Source organism: Anticarsia gemmatalis, chromosome 26, assembly GCF_050436995.1.
Source record: "Anticarsia gemmatalis isolate Benzon Research Colony breed Stoneville strain chromosome 26, ilAntGemm2 primary, whole genome shotgun sequence".
NCBI classification, from domain to species: Eukaryota; Metazoa; Arthropoda; class Insecta; order Lepidoptera; family Erebidae; genus Anticarsia; species Anticarsia gemmatalis.
Window position 1 is genome coordinate 424,311 of NC_134770.1, and position 14,629 is coordinate 438,939.

At 33.0% G+C, this 14,629-nt stretch overlaps 1 protein-coding gene across 5 annotated transcripts in view; it reads right to left on the reverse strand.

Annotated features, from left to right (window-relative positions):
• Positions 1-14,629, reverse strand: part of RhoGEF2 (Rho guanine nucleotide exchange factor 2) — a 243,736-nt gene that overhangs the window by 16,457 nt on the left and 212,650 nt on the right. For all 5 annotated transcript variants that reach the window (XM_076131552.1, XM_076131553.1, XM_076131551.1 and 2 more), the window contains one exon: positions 9-112. In XM_076131552.1, the coding sequence (XP_075987667.1) occupies positions 9-112 (104 nt within the window). The remainder of the gene's footprint in view (positions 1-8; positions 113-14,629) is intronic.

Consider the following 14,629-nt stretch of genomic DNA (forward strand, 5'->3'; position numbering starts at 1 on the left):
AGACTAACCTTGCTGTTCAGCGGCAACGGTGTTGCTCTCATTACTCCTAGACGAGAGGCTGGAACTGCTAGAACTGCCTGATGGAGCGGTCGCTGCGCCCGGCTCCAGGTCACTGTGAAATAAGGAAACTGTTAGCAAAACACAATACCAATGGAACATATTATCTTTACATTGATAGGAAAATGCACTTATTCGTTGATAAACAATATCAGTATCAATTAAAAAAGGCAACCTTAAGTGTAGCTAGTTGATATTATTTAAAATTAAACATCAGATTTATAACAGGTATCATTGTTTGCAATCAAATCAATTAGTAATAGATTTAGCTCTTAAGCCATGGCCAGAAATCCAAGAAATTTTAAGGTAAAATGCGTGTTCGCGTTAATTCCCGTATTTTATTATACATTCTTATTTAAACAATTCGACATTAGATTGACCACAAGCTGTTGAAAAGCAATCTGCAATCCAAAGTTTCCTTGTCGTACAGAGCCGATGGGATTTACCGAGATCGACTTTACTCTGTAGATATCCTAATCCCTAAATCCCCAGGGAGACGTAATGGAACGTCTTAGAAGATTTTCCCTTTAGCAAAAAAAAAAAAAAACTAGCCGAAAAGAAATAAATAGCCGAAATAGCCGAAAAGAATAAATCGGTCAGAGAAACATATAAGACTTAAATAAAAGTGTATTGATATAAACACGTGTGAATTTCCACTTTAAAACGCATATAAAAGTAGAAACCAGATCAATATTATAAATCATCAAAAGATCTTAATAGCCTCTACAAAAATACTTAGAATTTGTATCAATCGTATACGTTTTTATTCGATTTTATGCTATTTCCTTGCATCTGAAAGTTTTATTATACGTTATTTTAGATACGATTGCGTTCTGTGTATTTTGGCAACAAATATTTCTGTGGAAGAATTGCCGATGTCTGTTTTCAAAGGCCGGATCAAAATGGTTTTTCAATCAATTTCAATGAAAAACAAACGTACTGTAAAGCTAAGGAAATGTCTTAAATTAAAAAGCATTGTTGAAACCTATGGTGTTTGTTTCTGCTCATATCTTTACAATATACGAAACCAACATATTTCTCAAAGAAGAGGTTACTGTCAAAATTTATTCTGATGTAATAATATATAATAGGATACGGGAGTTATCTTGAAAGAAAGTTAATCATTTGTTTAGATATTATTTTGAAAAAGAAAAAAGTGATATTGGTTTTGATGATAGCCAGTGATTCCCTTCATTCCAGAAATTTCCTCATCAGAATAGAGTCGCAATATGAAAAGATCAAAGGTCACTGTAGAAGGAAGCAGGAGTGTAAACATTGCACGGGAAGTAGTAAACCCGTGGCTAATTCCGTGCTCACTAAAAGCGGACAGAATAGACGTTTGATTGGACCGACCTTTGCGAATTAACTGTAATTGGTTTCGAATACGAATTGAATAGGTCCACGTTTTGACGTGTTTGTAAATATAATGATTTTGGGGTTAAGTGTATTTAGAATAAGAGTGATAGGTATATATCTATGGATAATCTATGTCGTTATATTCTATATTAAAATTGTTTTAAATAGTCCTCGTCGTTTAATATTTGTTACAACATACATACATAATATCACGCCTCTTTCCCATAGATAGACAGATCTTTCAAGACATCACCAATGTGATATTCTACTAAGTGTAAAATATTGATCAAGAGAGATTTTTGTAATAGTATAACTGTTTATGTTTAAAAGTTGTCGAGTATTAAAATTAACTCAGGATTATTTAATTCAAAATATTTCTTAATCAAAAAAACAACAAAAAAAGGAAAACATCGTGAGGAAACCTTGCATGCCTAAACCCTCCCTCATTACGGGAGGAGACCTTTGCCCAGCAGTGGGACAGTAATGGGTTAAAAAGAAGAAAAGAAAAGATTTCTTAATCGTTGAAAATGAAAATAATGCATTTTCCTCCACGCGAGTGTTGTTTACAGTTATTCCAAGTTGACAAGCTAGCTTCTTGTCACTATTTAGAGTCGCTCTGTGAAAATTAGATCACTTAAGTTTTCATTAGTGGCAGAGAAATGGTGTTGCATCTTGAAACTTAACATTCACACCTTTGTATTGTTTACATAGCAAATGCATACGAGAGTGCATTTAATATAGTTCATTACTGTCTCACTATCACGGGTTTGAATAAGAGACTACGTGGGCGTGTCTTCCATCATGATGACTAAGTGTGGACTCGTCCTGAATGGATAGTCTAAACTCTAACCCTGTATCATTATAGACTAGGCGGCTACAGCCTAACTAGTCTATATTAATGACCAAAGAATAGTCTAATGCAAAGATACACCCCTTCAACAGCAATTTTTATGAACTATTTGAGATTGTAGGGTTCCCTAATGCGTCTTTCGACATTGGATCAACAAAAAGAACGGAATACTCTAGACATTTATCATACACCTACACTTTTAAATATAACAGGCATAGAACAATAGTTAACAAAATATTAAATACAAACTCGCAATTTGTTCCGTAGATAATTTAGATTTTTCAAGAAGAACGACTAAGTCATTGCAATGTAAAATGTAATAGGGTATAACCCAAAGAATTAACCTCTACTAACCCAATTTTCCATACACTAATGGCAAAGTAACACAATTTCCAAATCAAGGGATGTTTTCCAACCCCTATTAGTAGTATAATTCTTATGTTTGTTATTCTAAGCACGTTTTCAAAGACTTGCTTCAACACATTCTGTTTCTCGTGACGTGAATTGAGAATGAGACCGAGATTGGTGGAAAAGGGATAATTTTGTTACCGAGTTGCCGTTGAGGTTTGTTTTTAGTTACTTTTTGATGTTGAAAACATTTTGCATTATTTGATTTATAGCTTTCATTCTAAGCTGTAGCTCTTAGTGTTATCAAAGATACCCTAGTTTAAAGGTGATCCTAGTTTATCAAGGAACTAGTTTCTCCTTTAATTTTTCCTATTCTTAAGATTAATAAGGTCATGGTTTAATGTTCTATTTTAATTTAACTTTTTCAGTTAAAAGCATTTCTTTAATACAAAATTAAGGGTTCTTTACATATAGGGACTAGTTGTTGTCGTATGGTGGAAAATCTTTCCACCAATTCAACATAATTATTATGTCTGTACACAAATTAAATAGAAAAGTTATTAAAAAGAGTGTTACTGGGAACATACTCGTAATACCCTTGACTTAAACCCCACACATTCCAGCCACGGCATATAGTTAGTAGTTTTCCATTCATTAGGACAACGCCATTACATAGATTGTAGTGAAATTCCTATAATTACTCACATTATAAACTAGCACTTAACTTATGAATAGGTTTAAAAACTACCACTATACTTGGAAACTATGGATTTTATAAACTATAGAAAATAGAAAATTGTGGACACAATATTACAGTCGAACTCTTAATACGCATATACATAAGTTGATACACATACTTTATCATTGCAGCATGCGAAGGTTTTTATTGTTTTTTCAAGTAGGTATCGTAGAAGACTATAAAATATATTTAGATGACAAAGAGAAATATTAAGAACATATAATCAGGCTTGGAGTCCGTGCATTCGAGTATGGTGCAATAGTTAATGAAATTACCATTCTACTATCACCACTGAGATTTTTATTCCCACACGAAACAATATTTGATGTGATCTACAGACTGCTACTTTCTGATCCTTGGTTGTATACAGTAGATTATCATTATTCTAAACACGAGAGACGACGATTATTTTTTCATATGAAACCAACACAATTGATAAAAGTTTACACAACTAAAATAAACCTTTATCAATTGTGTTGGTTTCATATGAAAAAATAATCGAAACTAGTTCATATTCCCACTGTCAATGTTACCCAAATGATTCAAAGTTACCCAAATTGACCTTACTGAACATGCACAGTTTCTGTACATAAGCAGGCTTTTAATTCTAATTTTAGTTACAATTTATATATGATTATCTGATAGATAATTGTATTATGTAAATAAGATTGAGGGATCTCCTTAGAAGGACGCAAGCCGGATCTAAGTTATTTAAATCAAATGCATAAGTAAACTAGTCGCGCGTGTATGACGGGATGTATGTAAAAAGATTACTATCATTATGTCGTAATCTTCTTACTTCAGGAGTTGATAACTGAAGCAGCTTGTAATATCACGCCTGTTACATCCGAAAGTGTAGGCAGAGGTGTATTAACGTACATATACCATGTTCTAAAGATCATGAATTTGGTCGTACGTAAAGTAGCAAATCTATTACCATATATATACAGGACACTAAAAGCAACAAAAAGGAAAAATAATTATACCTGACTTGGAAATCGAACCCAATCCTAATCGAATGTGAAATGATAAACATACAGATACACTATCACTTGGACCACCGGGACAGTTAAATGACTAACTTATTAATGTTATTGTGATTGGTGATATGTCCCACGCGGCACTCGAACCCTTGACCTCGCGATCAACACATTTGACATTGAATCATTGCAGTCAATTAGATTCGCGATATAAATCTGTTTAGTCGATCGACTATCTATCTTTCTAACTTGTACTTCTAATTGGACATTCAAACTACCTTTTTAAAATGGGAGATAGATAGATTATTAAGAACGGCCAGGAGAGTAACCATTAGCCTACATATAGAAGGTTAAATTCATAAAACGTGTTCTTATTAAAATAATGTGTGTACTAGAAATTAATAATCACTAAAGGTAAAGGAAAACCTTGCACGCTTGACACTTTACACCGTTTACGCTGTCACGGTACCTCTAATTTCTGATGACAATAAATGAGGAATTCTGGCACATTTTTTCTGACACTTTTATCCATCAGATAGCCTATCGACAGTTATTAAAACGATACATAGGACCATAGTTTTACGACTCACTAAGAAATGCCGAATAGTTAATCCCATAGACAACTTAACGGATATAAAAATGGCTGTCAAAATACTACCTGATAAGTTAGCCAATATTTATTAGGAAGAAGAGAGACTAGGGCTATGTTTTGCTGTTGAGTGTGATGGACTGTGATGGACTATGGCCTCCAAGGTGTGGTGTGCCCACCAGTGGGCCAGTAATGGTTTAAATATGATTATTTAAACACTCTGTTATCGTGCGGCATGCGACGATTATGATAACAAACGTTATTATCTCACATAGTTCTTTTGTTTTTATGTTATTGGAGCTTACGTTTGAAAGTAATACATTAGAATCGATGTAACTGGACTTTATAATACTCGTTTTCATATAATGTAGAGACATGAAATTTCAATTTATTTAACTGGGAAGCAATTTTATATTAACAACTAGTCAGTATACTACAAGAGAGGAAAGCAAAAATTTTGCGAAGACGAATCCAATTTCGACGGCTGCCCAATCTTAATGTGGACGAATTAATACCCAGCAGCATCGAATTTTTCAACACTTAATAACTTTAATTTTTGTATAATTATATCGTAACACAACAGTCTGTCAAAACAGCCCTGTATAATACTCGAAAAATTTTACCTGACGTTGAAAATATTAGTATAGTACAAGACAATTGATTTGTTGGTTTTCTTCAGACGCAGAAGTCATAGTTAGAAAGAACTTTTTACCGAGTAACTTTAATATGAAGATGTCAAAATAAAGGTAAACAAAGAAACACAGTCATATAGCACTATTTTACAGTGCAGGCCACGATATTTACCTTTCAGACAAAGTCCGTCTCGCCAACATGCCGACAGAGGGCGGCTGTCGTCCGGCCGGTAACGACACATTTCTCGACACCCTCGGAGGTGCTGGCGTCGCCATATTGTTACTTACACACTTACACTTCACAAATACACTGTTTATTTCTTAATAAACATACATTTTCACTACCACTGGTTATAGTTAATTTTGATAAAGGTGGCAAAGGGTTTTTTAGAAGCTGGAAATAAATGGTAGAAGTAAGTATTGATGGTTGTTTCAAAATCAATATCGATTGAGTACATAATAATGCAGGTTTTATAGATTATTCCTCTGACACTGATAGATATACTTAGTAAAAAGAATGATTAGAATGTACCAAAAAAAAAAACAGAAATAGTGACTTCAGAAAACGGAATCAAAGGTTTTAGCTAGAAAAGTAGCCAGTTTAACTAATCAGAAAATCTTCCTTAAGTTTAGTTTATGATCTAGCAAGTCATATAGACGAAATGATTTTTGTCTAAAATTAGATTCTCATGACATTTAAACCGTCGTACTAGGAGCTACGTCAAGCAAAATATATGTACAAATCTATCCATTTTAAAGGAAATAATTAATATATTCTAATAGTTTATGTATTACTTGCGGGCGACATTTAGTCTACTTATTGACAAACACTTTGATAATAAATAAAATATACTGTGTTTAAATCATTCAGTAGCGCTGCGGTTTGATTCCCTTTATCTGTCGGTAAATAGCAAAGAGCGTGTTGAGTTATTACTACACTGGTATATAAGGCGTATATGTTATATAGCTACTAGCTTGAATGAGATTTAACGCATAGTAAACTTATTGTTTTACCGCGATTTAAAATTAAGAAAGGGTGATTACCTGCTCTCGTTTTGAGAGGAGACCGATTAATTATTTGTGTAGCAAGTCTTACACAGTATATATAAAAGCCTTCCATAGTATGTATTAGTAGCTATTTGAATATAAAAAGTCACTACACGCTTGTAAATGATATTATTGAAACAAAAGCACGGTTACATTCTATTGGAACAAAAGTATAGTTTTATTGTTTATCCCTTTCTTCAACATTTTTGCCAAGAACTTTCCTCATTAAGCACTTAATTTGCTAGAATTAAACACATCCTTATATATAATAATAAGTAAAAAAATAAAGCGAACTTGGATAATACAGTTACAGATTCAAGCCTTATATTTCTTCAACAAATTCTTTTCCACACACATTTGCACATAATCGAATCAACGCAAAACCTAAGCAAAGAAACTCTAAGCACATTTTTCATCTAAGTTCCGTGTTCCAGAAAAGGTATTATAAATTAACGTGATTATCTATCGGCCTAGTCGCTTGCATTACCATAGAGTTATGTCTATACTCTATAACATATGGCGTTAACAAGTCTACATAATAATATGGTTGTAAGATTATGTGTCGATTAAATCTGACGCCTAAGATGGATCGATTATCTTTGTAATTGTACGTCTGGATCAATATTGAGGTAAAATTATGTTTATTTAAGATTTTACACGTGGTTGTTCGTCATAGATTTCTCATGTTTGTCCCTGGGTTTTGTTTTATGAATCGATCGATTAGTATTTCGAACGCTTCAATAGTTTGTCTTTGAAAACTTAATGTTAATTTGTTTAATGAGTGTCTACAAAAACATTTCGTCCACGACTATATCCTAAAAGCTAATTACAGGTAGGTAATTTTGCTTGTATAACTTTGATGCCTTTATATTAAACTACTGACCCAATTAAGCAGTTTAAAAGGGTGATACATTAGGTTTTAGTAAAAGCATAGTGTACTTAGGCATTCGTTTCTATCATTTCCTCGAATAAAAACTAATATAAAATAAACCTAAACAAAAAAAACATAAGTAGGTGTTAATATTTTGTATGAAAAATGACAGTAATATGAAAAATTTAAGTATGTATCCGGTCACGTTTTTAGCAAAACCAGTGCCAAGTTCGAGCTTTCAACGCTGTCATGAAAATATCATTCGCACTTGACCATTTCCTACTACCTACTGTTTACTTTTATTTTTTGTAAAAATATAGTAATAAAGTTTCGTAATTTTTATCATATGAATTATATTATCAAAGAATTCTGCTAATTACTCAGAAATAAGAAGAATTTTGACATGTTTTGACATTTTTAATATGTTAAACGATGTTTCGGAAACATCACAATTTACACCGCTGAAAGATTGACCCTGAAACGTGAACAGTACAAAATATTTTCACGTAAAAAAGGTATTTTCTTAGTGTTATATGTAAAAAAACTAGTGATCGCTTTAAGAATTCCTACCAATTCTCTTTTAAAGCAGTGTTTCGTATTTTCTTTTTCTATTCGCGTGTGATATAAAAGCCTTTATTGATATGAGTCTATATCAGTATTATATGAAATGAAAACGAAACCAGGTGCGTGATTGACTGTGAAAACGACTTGCGTCATTTCGGGGACAGATAATGGAGCCTACACATTATGCTCCAGGTAAAATATTTGTCTATAAACTTACTATTTTCTTCTGCAAAATCGCATGCTTTTCAATCATTCTAACGACTATTACTCAAATGCAAATATCAAAGAAACGGATGTTTTAAGTTGTTTTTATTATTCCGTGCGTACGGTATACGCACAGGCTTATTGAAAAACTAACTAATCAGCCGTAAAAATGTTAATTTAATAAAGAGCAAGTCTATTGCTAAATTCGCTGCACTTAACCAAACTCCGGGTTAATTTGATATAGAATATTTTAGAAAACACACTTTTTTTTTTTTGCAGCACTATGATATTATATTTTGATAGTTCAAATTTCAGTCTTACGCACATAAAATAACGACTTTCACCCAAAGAGGTAGGCAGAAACTACAAAACGCTACTTCGTACGATTCTTGCAAACTTCCCTTGCTCCATTCACATACATCCATACTAGTCCATTGAAATGTTACATGAGATTTACATTTATTAGAGGACGCAATTTTATTTTTGGAACATGTAGGGGGGGTCAATAGAAGCTTAACTTGAAGTTTGTGGGGTCGCCACCCTTGTCCCCCGGCCGCCATCTTGGAAAAGGGGTAAAAACACTTTTTTCGCTATATCTCGGAAACTATGCGTCTTACAATAAAATTGTCAAAGCATAATTTGTAGCAAATTATTTTGTCTACAAATATGTTTAATAACTTTTTGTCCTAAATTAACAATTAAAGAAGTTATAAGCAAAAAAGTGCATTTTTTTTATAGTTATTTTCTTTATTGCTCTATAACTTTTTTTAGCGACAGCCGCGCGGATGGGTCTCTGAGGTTAAGCTACGCTTGCCGAGGTTGTTTGGTGGATGGGTGACCATCTTACACATATCGAGTTCCTCCCTATTTCGGAAGGCACGTTAAATTGTGGGTCCCAGCTGTCATTTTCGAAGATATTTGACAGTCGTTAACAGTACTCAGAAGCTTGAAAGTCTGACAACCAGTCTTAACGAGGGGTATCGTTTTATATCCCAGGTAAATGGGTTGTGGAGGTCAGACAGGCAGTCACTCCAAGTAAAACACTGGTATTTAGCTGCATCTGGTGAGACTGGAAGCTGACTCCAACATAGTTTGGAAAAAAGGCTAACCTGATATGAATATATTAAAAAAAAATAACTCAGACCAATCTTGTAGAGAATTTTTGGAGGAAAATTTTGCCCTATATTTTTTTATTTTGCCTTATATCATTAATTACAAACTCAGTAACAGCGCTCCGAAATAGACCGGATTCGGAAAGAAAATTTTTGTAAAAAAAATTCACTATTTTGCTTATAACTTCTTTAATTGTTAATTTAGGACAAAAAGTTATTAAACATATTTGTAGACAAAATAATTTGCTACAAATTATGCTTTTACAATTTTATTGTAAGACGCATAGTTTCCGAGATATAGCGAAAAAAGTGTTTCCACCCCTTTTCCAAGATGGCGGCCGGGGGACAAGGGTGGCGACCCCACAAACTTCAAGTTAAGCTTCTATTGACCCCCCCTACATGTCCCAAAAATAAAATTGCGTCCTCTAAGAAATGCAATATTCGGCCCCCAAATTGTAACATTTCAACGGACTATACACCTTGTCATACAAGTATTTCTTCACAATATACCGTTTAAAGTAAAACTCAAATCTACACGTAACTTAACAGCTAATATTCGCGTGTTGCAGTTCAATAAAAAACCGTTGATACCATCAATAAATCCAGTTTTTAGAGTGCACATAAAACGTGTTCAATGTTACCGCCTTGACGTAATATCTCTATATTTTTACATGAAACCAAACGTTTGCTAGACTGTCAGTTATTTTTGTATTTACGTCAATCAATCTATACTAATCTGGGGTAATTTTGTAAATGCCAAAACATATAGATAAAATCTTCAATATACAGATAGAATCGAAGTCTGTGTATGTTTGTTTGTTTCTTAGGTAAACGTCTGAGCCGATTTAGTTAGTGTCATAGAAACTATTTCCAGAAAAAGGATATATATTACATTTTTCTACGTGCTTAACGGCTAAACCTATTTAGATGAAGTTTGTTAGTGTCCTAGACGATTTCTCGGGAAAAATATATTTATTTCAAAATAATACACTAATGTAGAAAAAAATATCGACAATTCGAATGCTAGTGATTTTTGACTGTCTGCGAGGTCGTGGATTTGGTTCCTATAAATAAATTCCTATAAATTGAAGAATTTTTATTATGGTCCAATAGTAAATAAGCATTTCAAATATGTACAACTCAAAAAGTTTAACAAGTACAATAACATAACAAAACGTTACCTAATTAACAAGAATAGTTTAATGCACTTTCTTTTTGCTTTATTCTTTATGTGCATTTTTACTTCTAAATTGACCATTATGGTTCAAAATGTTGGTATAACAAGCGTTTTAGTTTTAAATAGTCGTCATTAAATTGTATGTATGAAGGGTTTATTACTATGTTATGTAATAGAGAGATAGTTCTTTTAAAAAGGGATTTTCTATAAGGCAGTGAAATATTTGGTTAAGAGTATTTGCAGGAAAGAAATAGATGTCAGAATAGTTGACTTAACTAGAAATAAAGGCTCCAATAGTAAATATGATCTTTGCATCAGTTTTAAAGACACGAGAATCAAACCTGACACCATACGGTAGAGAATCATAATTAGTTTTCAATAATGTTTGTTTATAGTTTTGAATAACATTTTATCATAGTTTCAAAAAACTAAATTCATATTAGTAAACAAAATGCCCAAATCTTGTTCAAAAATAAAATATTTGTCGTATCCGACTCTACGTATAATTCATGTCGTATTATTATGAAAAATATCGTACAATATGTTTGTATGTCACACAGGAATGTCATTTATCAGCTATCAGATAAAATCTACACGAAATTATATAATTGACAATGATTAAAACGCCTTGGGACATGCGAGATATTTTTATAAAACATTGGGTGTATTATGTCATTCAAAAATATACGAAAAACATCAATATAATTTGATATTGCCTATTTCTTATAGAGAGCTTACATTTGGCCAGTAGAGGACTGTATCGAAATACTTCTGTTTGTTAAAATAACAAAATCTGTATTACATAAATAGTATTTTCGAAACTTACTCCGATCTTAATATCATTATCACCAAAGCAATGGTTTCCTAGCTACTTAACAACTCCTTCAAATCTATACTAATATTATAAAGCTGAAGAGTTTGTTTGTACTACTACTGTAAGAACTACTGGTCCGATTTGAAAAATTCTTTCAGTGTCAGATAGTCCATTTATCGAGGTTGGCTATAAGGCTATATCATAACGCTACGACCAAAAGCAGAGTACCAATAAAAAACGTTACAAAAACGGGGAAAAATTTTGACCCATTCTCTCTTATGTGACGCAAGCCAAGTTGCGCGAGTCATAGGTGATAAAAATATAGACATCATCACTGAACTGACTTCTTACTATGACAAAGGACCTTCTAAACTAAGAAGAAAAAAATGCAATTAGTATTAATTCTTTCAAATATCCTAACAATAAGTCTATCACAATATCGATATTTTTACTCAACTGCACGCAAAAAGAGGTTGTTCACCTTTATAATAAGATGATTCAATAATACTTTAAGAGTGATGGATGTATAAGATAAGTTGTGTTATTAATGTGATTTTTTATCTAAAGCCAGATGGTTTCCTGTACTATAATTAGGATGAATATAGAATTGAAACTATGCCGGGAATAATTGGGAAATTTCCTTATTGTATTGGGTAATAGTCTTGCAATGCAAAAGCTTCAAGTTATGATTATTATAAGCCTGTATCGTCCCACTGCTTTGCCCAGTATGTAAAACATCAGCATGTGAAACTAAACTTCTATTAAAGAAAATAGAATAAAATATTTCCGTAACTGTCATATTATACGAACGTCACAATAAAGAGCTTAGTCTTTTTAAATTCCGGAGTAAAATATTTAGTCCTATTTGAATCTAAAAAGAAAATATCAAAGATTTTCACCATAAACGAAGCATTAAGGTTAAAAAAATGTTCTAGGTTTTATACCACTGAATGACATAAGTATTTCCGTTCAACACCTCAATCACTTTCAAAACAATGCATATTATTCATAACCATTTAAATTTAGGATGTAGGCGTCATGAGATCAGAGGACAATTTTTTCAAACAAAAAAAATCCTGCATTATTATGACGAAACAACACAAAAAAATACTAACACAATTCACTAATCACTGTCCAAAAAATCACAAACGAAAACACTAATTGTCCAAAAAAAATTCTTGTTAAAATTTTCCGAATTTGATTGTTTTTATCGTAGACGGGTGAGCACGTGTTCGCGGGACGAACACCGCGGCGCAACTGAACATCGACTAGACCAATAGAACGAATAGATATGTATATGTATCAATGCGCTTCGCCCAGAAAGGGTGCTCAATGAAAAACCGAGGGCATTTCTGACGTATCGCCAACAAGATTCCTTTACTTTTCTATGCAACTGACGTAAATATATTATTTACTGAGCATTATATGGGCATTGTGTTGTAAATTATTGACATTACGTTTGTTTCTGGTATTCGATACAAAACGTTACAATATGATTGTAATAGGAAAGTTGAATTAACCAAGATAGTTCCCTAATCAAGACAAAAAGGCAAAACTGTTCTTAGAGCGTCATAATTTTAAATTATCGGTAATATTAAAGGTAAAAAGATTCAAGTATAATTCATTTGCTGCATCACCATGTACAAATGTTATTGAAATAATAAATATTTGTCTGGTCATTCACCTGTTAGTATAGGTATTGCGACACAGGAGCGGGACAGGGAGATCTATATATAGCTCACATCGCATCCTGACGTGTCACACATTAAATAATCAACCGAATATCTGCAAGTACCTTCATTTGAAACGTATCTATGTGACCGAAATGATACACAGACAACCGTAGGTTTTCATCTGAATTTAAAGTGTATTTCCGCAGTAGTTAAAGTAATTACCTGGATATAACTACTGTGGTAGAATTTGTGTATCGTTCCTAGAAAGGATATCACACATATTTAAAGAAACGGTGTTTTTGTGATTCCGTATAAAATGAAAATGACCCTAAAAAACAACTTTTCTATAAAATTCTTCTTACACAGTAAGTTCGGTAAAATAAACATGAGCAATTCTATAAAACTAGCAAAATTTCTAATTAAAATACGGTAAATTTTGCATTCAATTTCTATCCGTCAAAATAGCTCCACACGAAACGTATCCAATGTTCCCAGTACATTTCCGCTGTAGCACAACCGTGGCAAATTTTCCAAGGGCTACCGTCAATCATAAAGCAAAGCCACCCCTAAGGGGGTGAGCCCAGGTGTGTGACGTCAGAGGGTGTGCCGCCGTAGAAATAGAACGCATAAAAGACACACCATTGTCCACATTAGACCATAACAATGCATTGACTATGATTACTTGAGGACAAAAGGAGAAAAGGAAGAAAAATCTAATAAAAATATAATTATAATACTGGTTTGTTACCGAACACGGTTCTTTAGTTACAGAGACATTATAGGCTATTTGTGAACTATGACTATTATCCCACCATGTGACCAAGGCTGATGAAATTCGGTATAAAAATGAGTATACAAACAAACCTTCGTGATTTTACGTAACTGTAACACGTCGTCAATGATAAAATAAATATTTATGAATGAACCTAAGGAAGGGCAGAATCAAATCGTTAATAATAAAATTTATTAGCAGGCATAGCGTATATTTGCGTGATTAGAAATCATTATAATCTCCAATAGTACGGAGCAACAGAAGACGAAAAGTCGCCAAACGAAAAAGGAGAGATGAGCCAACTGATTTGTTTCTTCTTTTTGTGTCATATAATAATATTTTTTCCAACTCAAAAACTCTTACATCAGTTACGAAAGTATTTCGTCTTTTAAAAAGAAGTTATTGGAAGTGAAATAAAACTTCACGCAAAAATGTTGCTCACAATATTATCAATCTGTTTAAATCATGGCCGCCGGTCGAGCCCCAAACTTCCGCTACAAGATAACAGCTGACAGACACTCACAACTGCTTGTCATTCTATTTAGGGAACTACCCAAATTAATGTAACACATCGACTGGTAAACTATTTGCTTGGAAAAATGGTAGCATTGAATCGCTGACAAGGTCTTTGAAATTGTGGCGTGAAATTTTCTAAGCCGATACTTCCTATGACCTAGGTAAGAACTAGCCAAAGATTAATCGTAAAATTATTTGAATGTTACAAGAAAGGTCTCTTTTGTATTAAAATCAGATATGATGGTATTTTTTTGATTAATTCTGTCTTCATTGTTGGTCAAGGGTCTCCCCCATAAACTTTTACTGGTTTCTACCTCTGATGGCATGC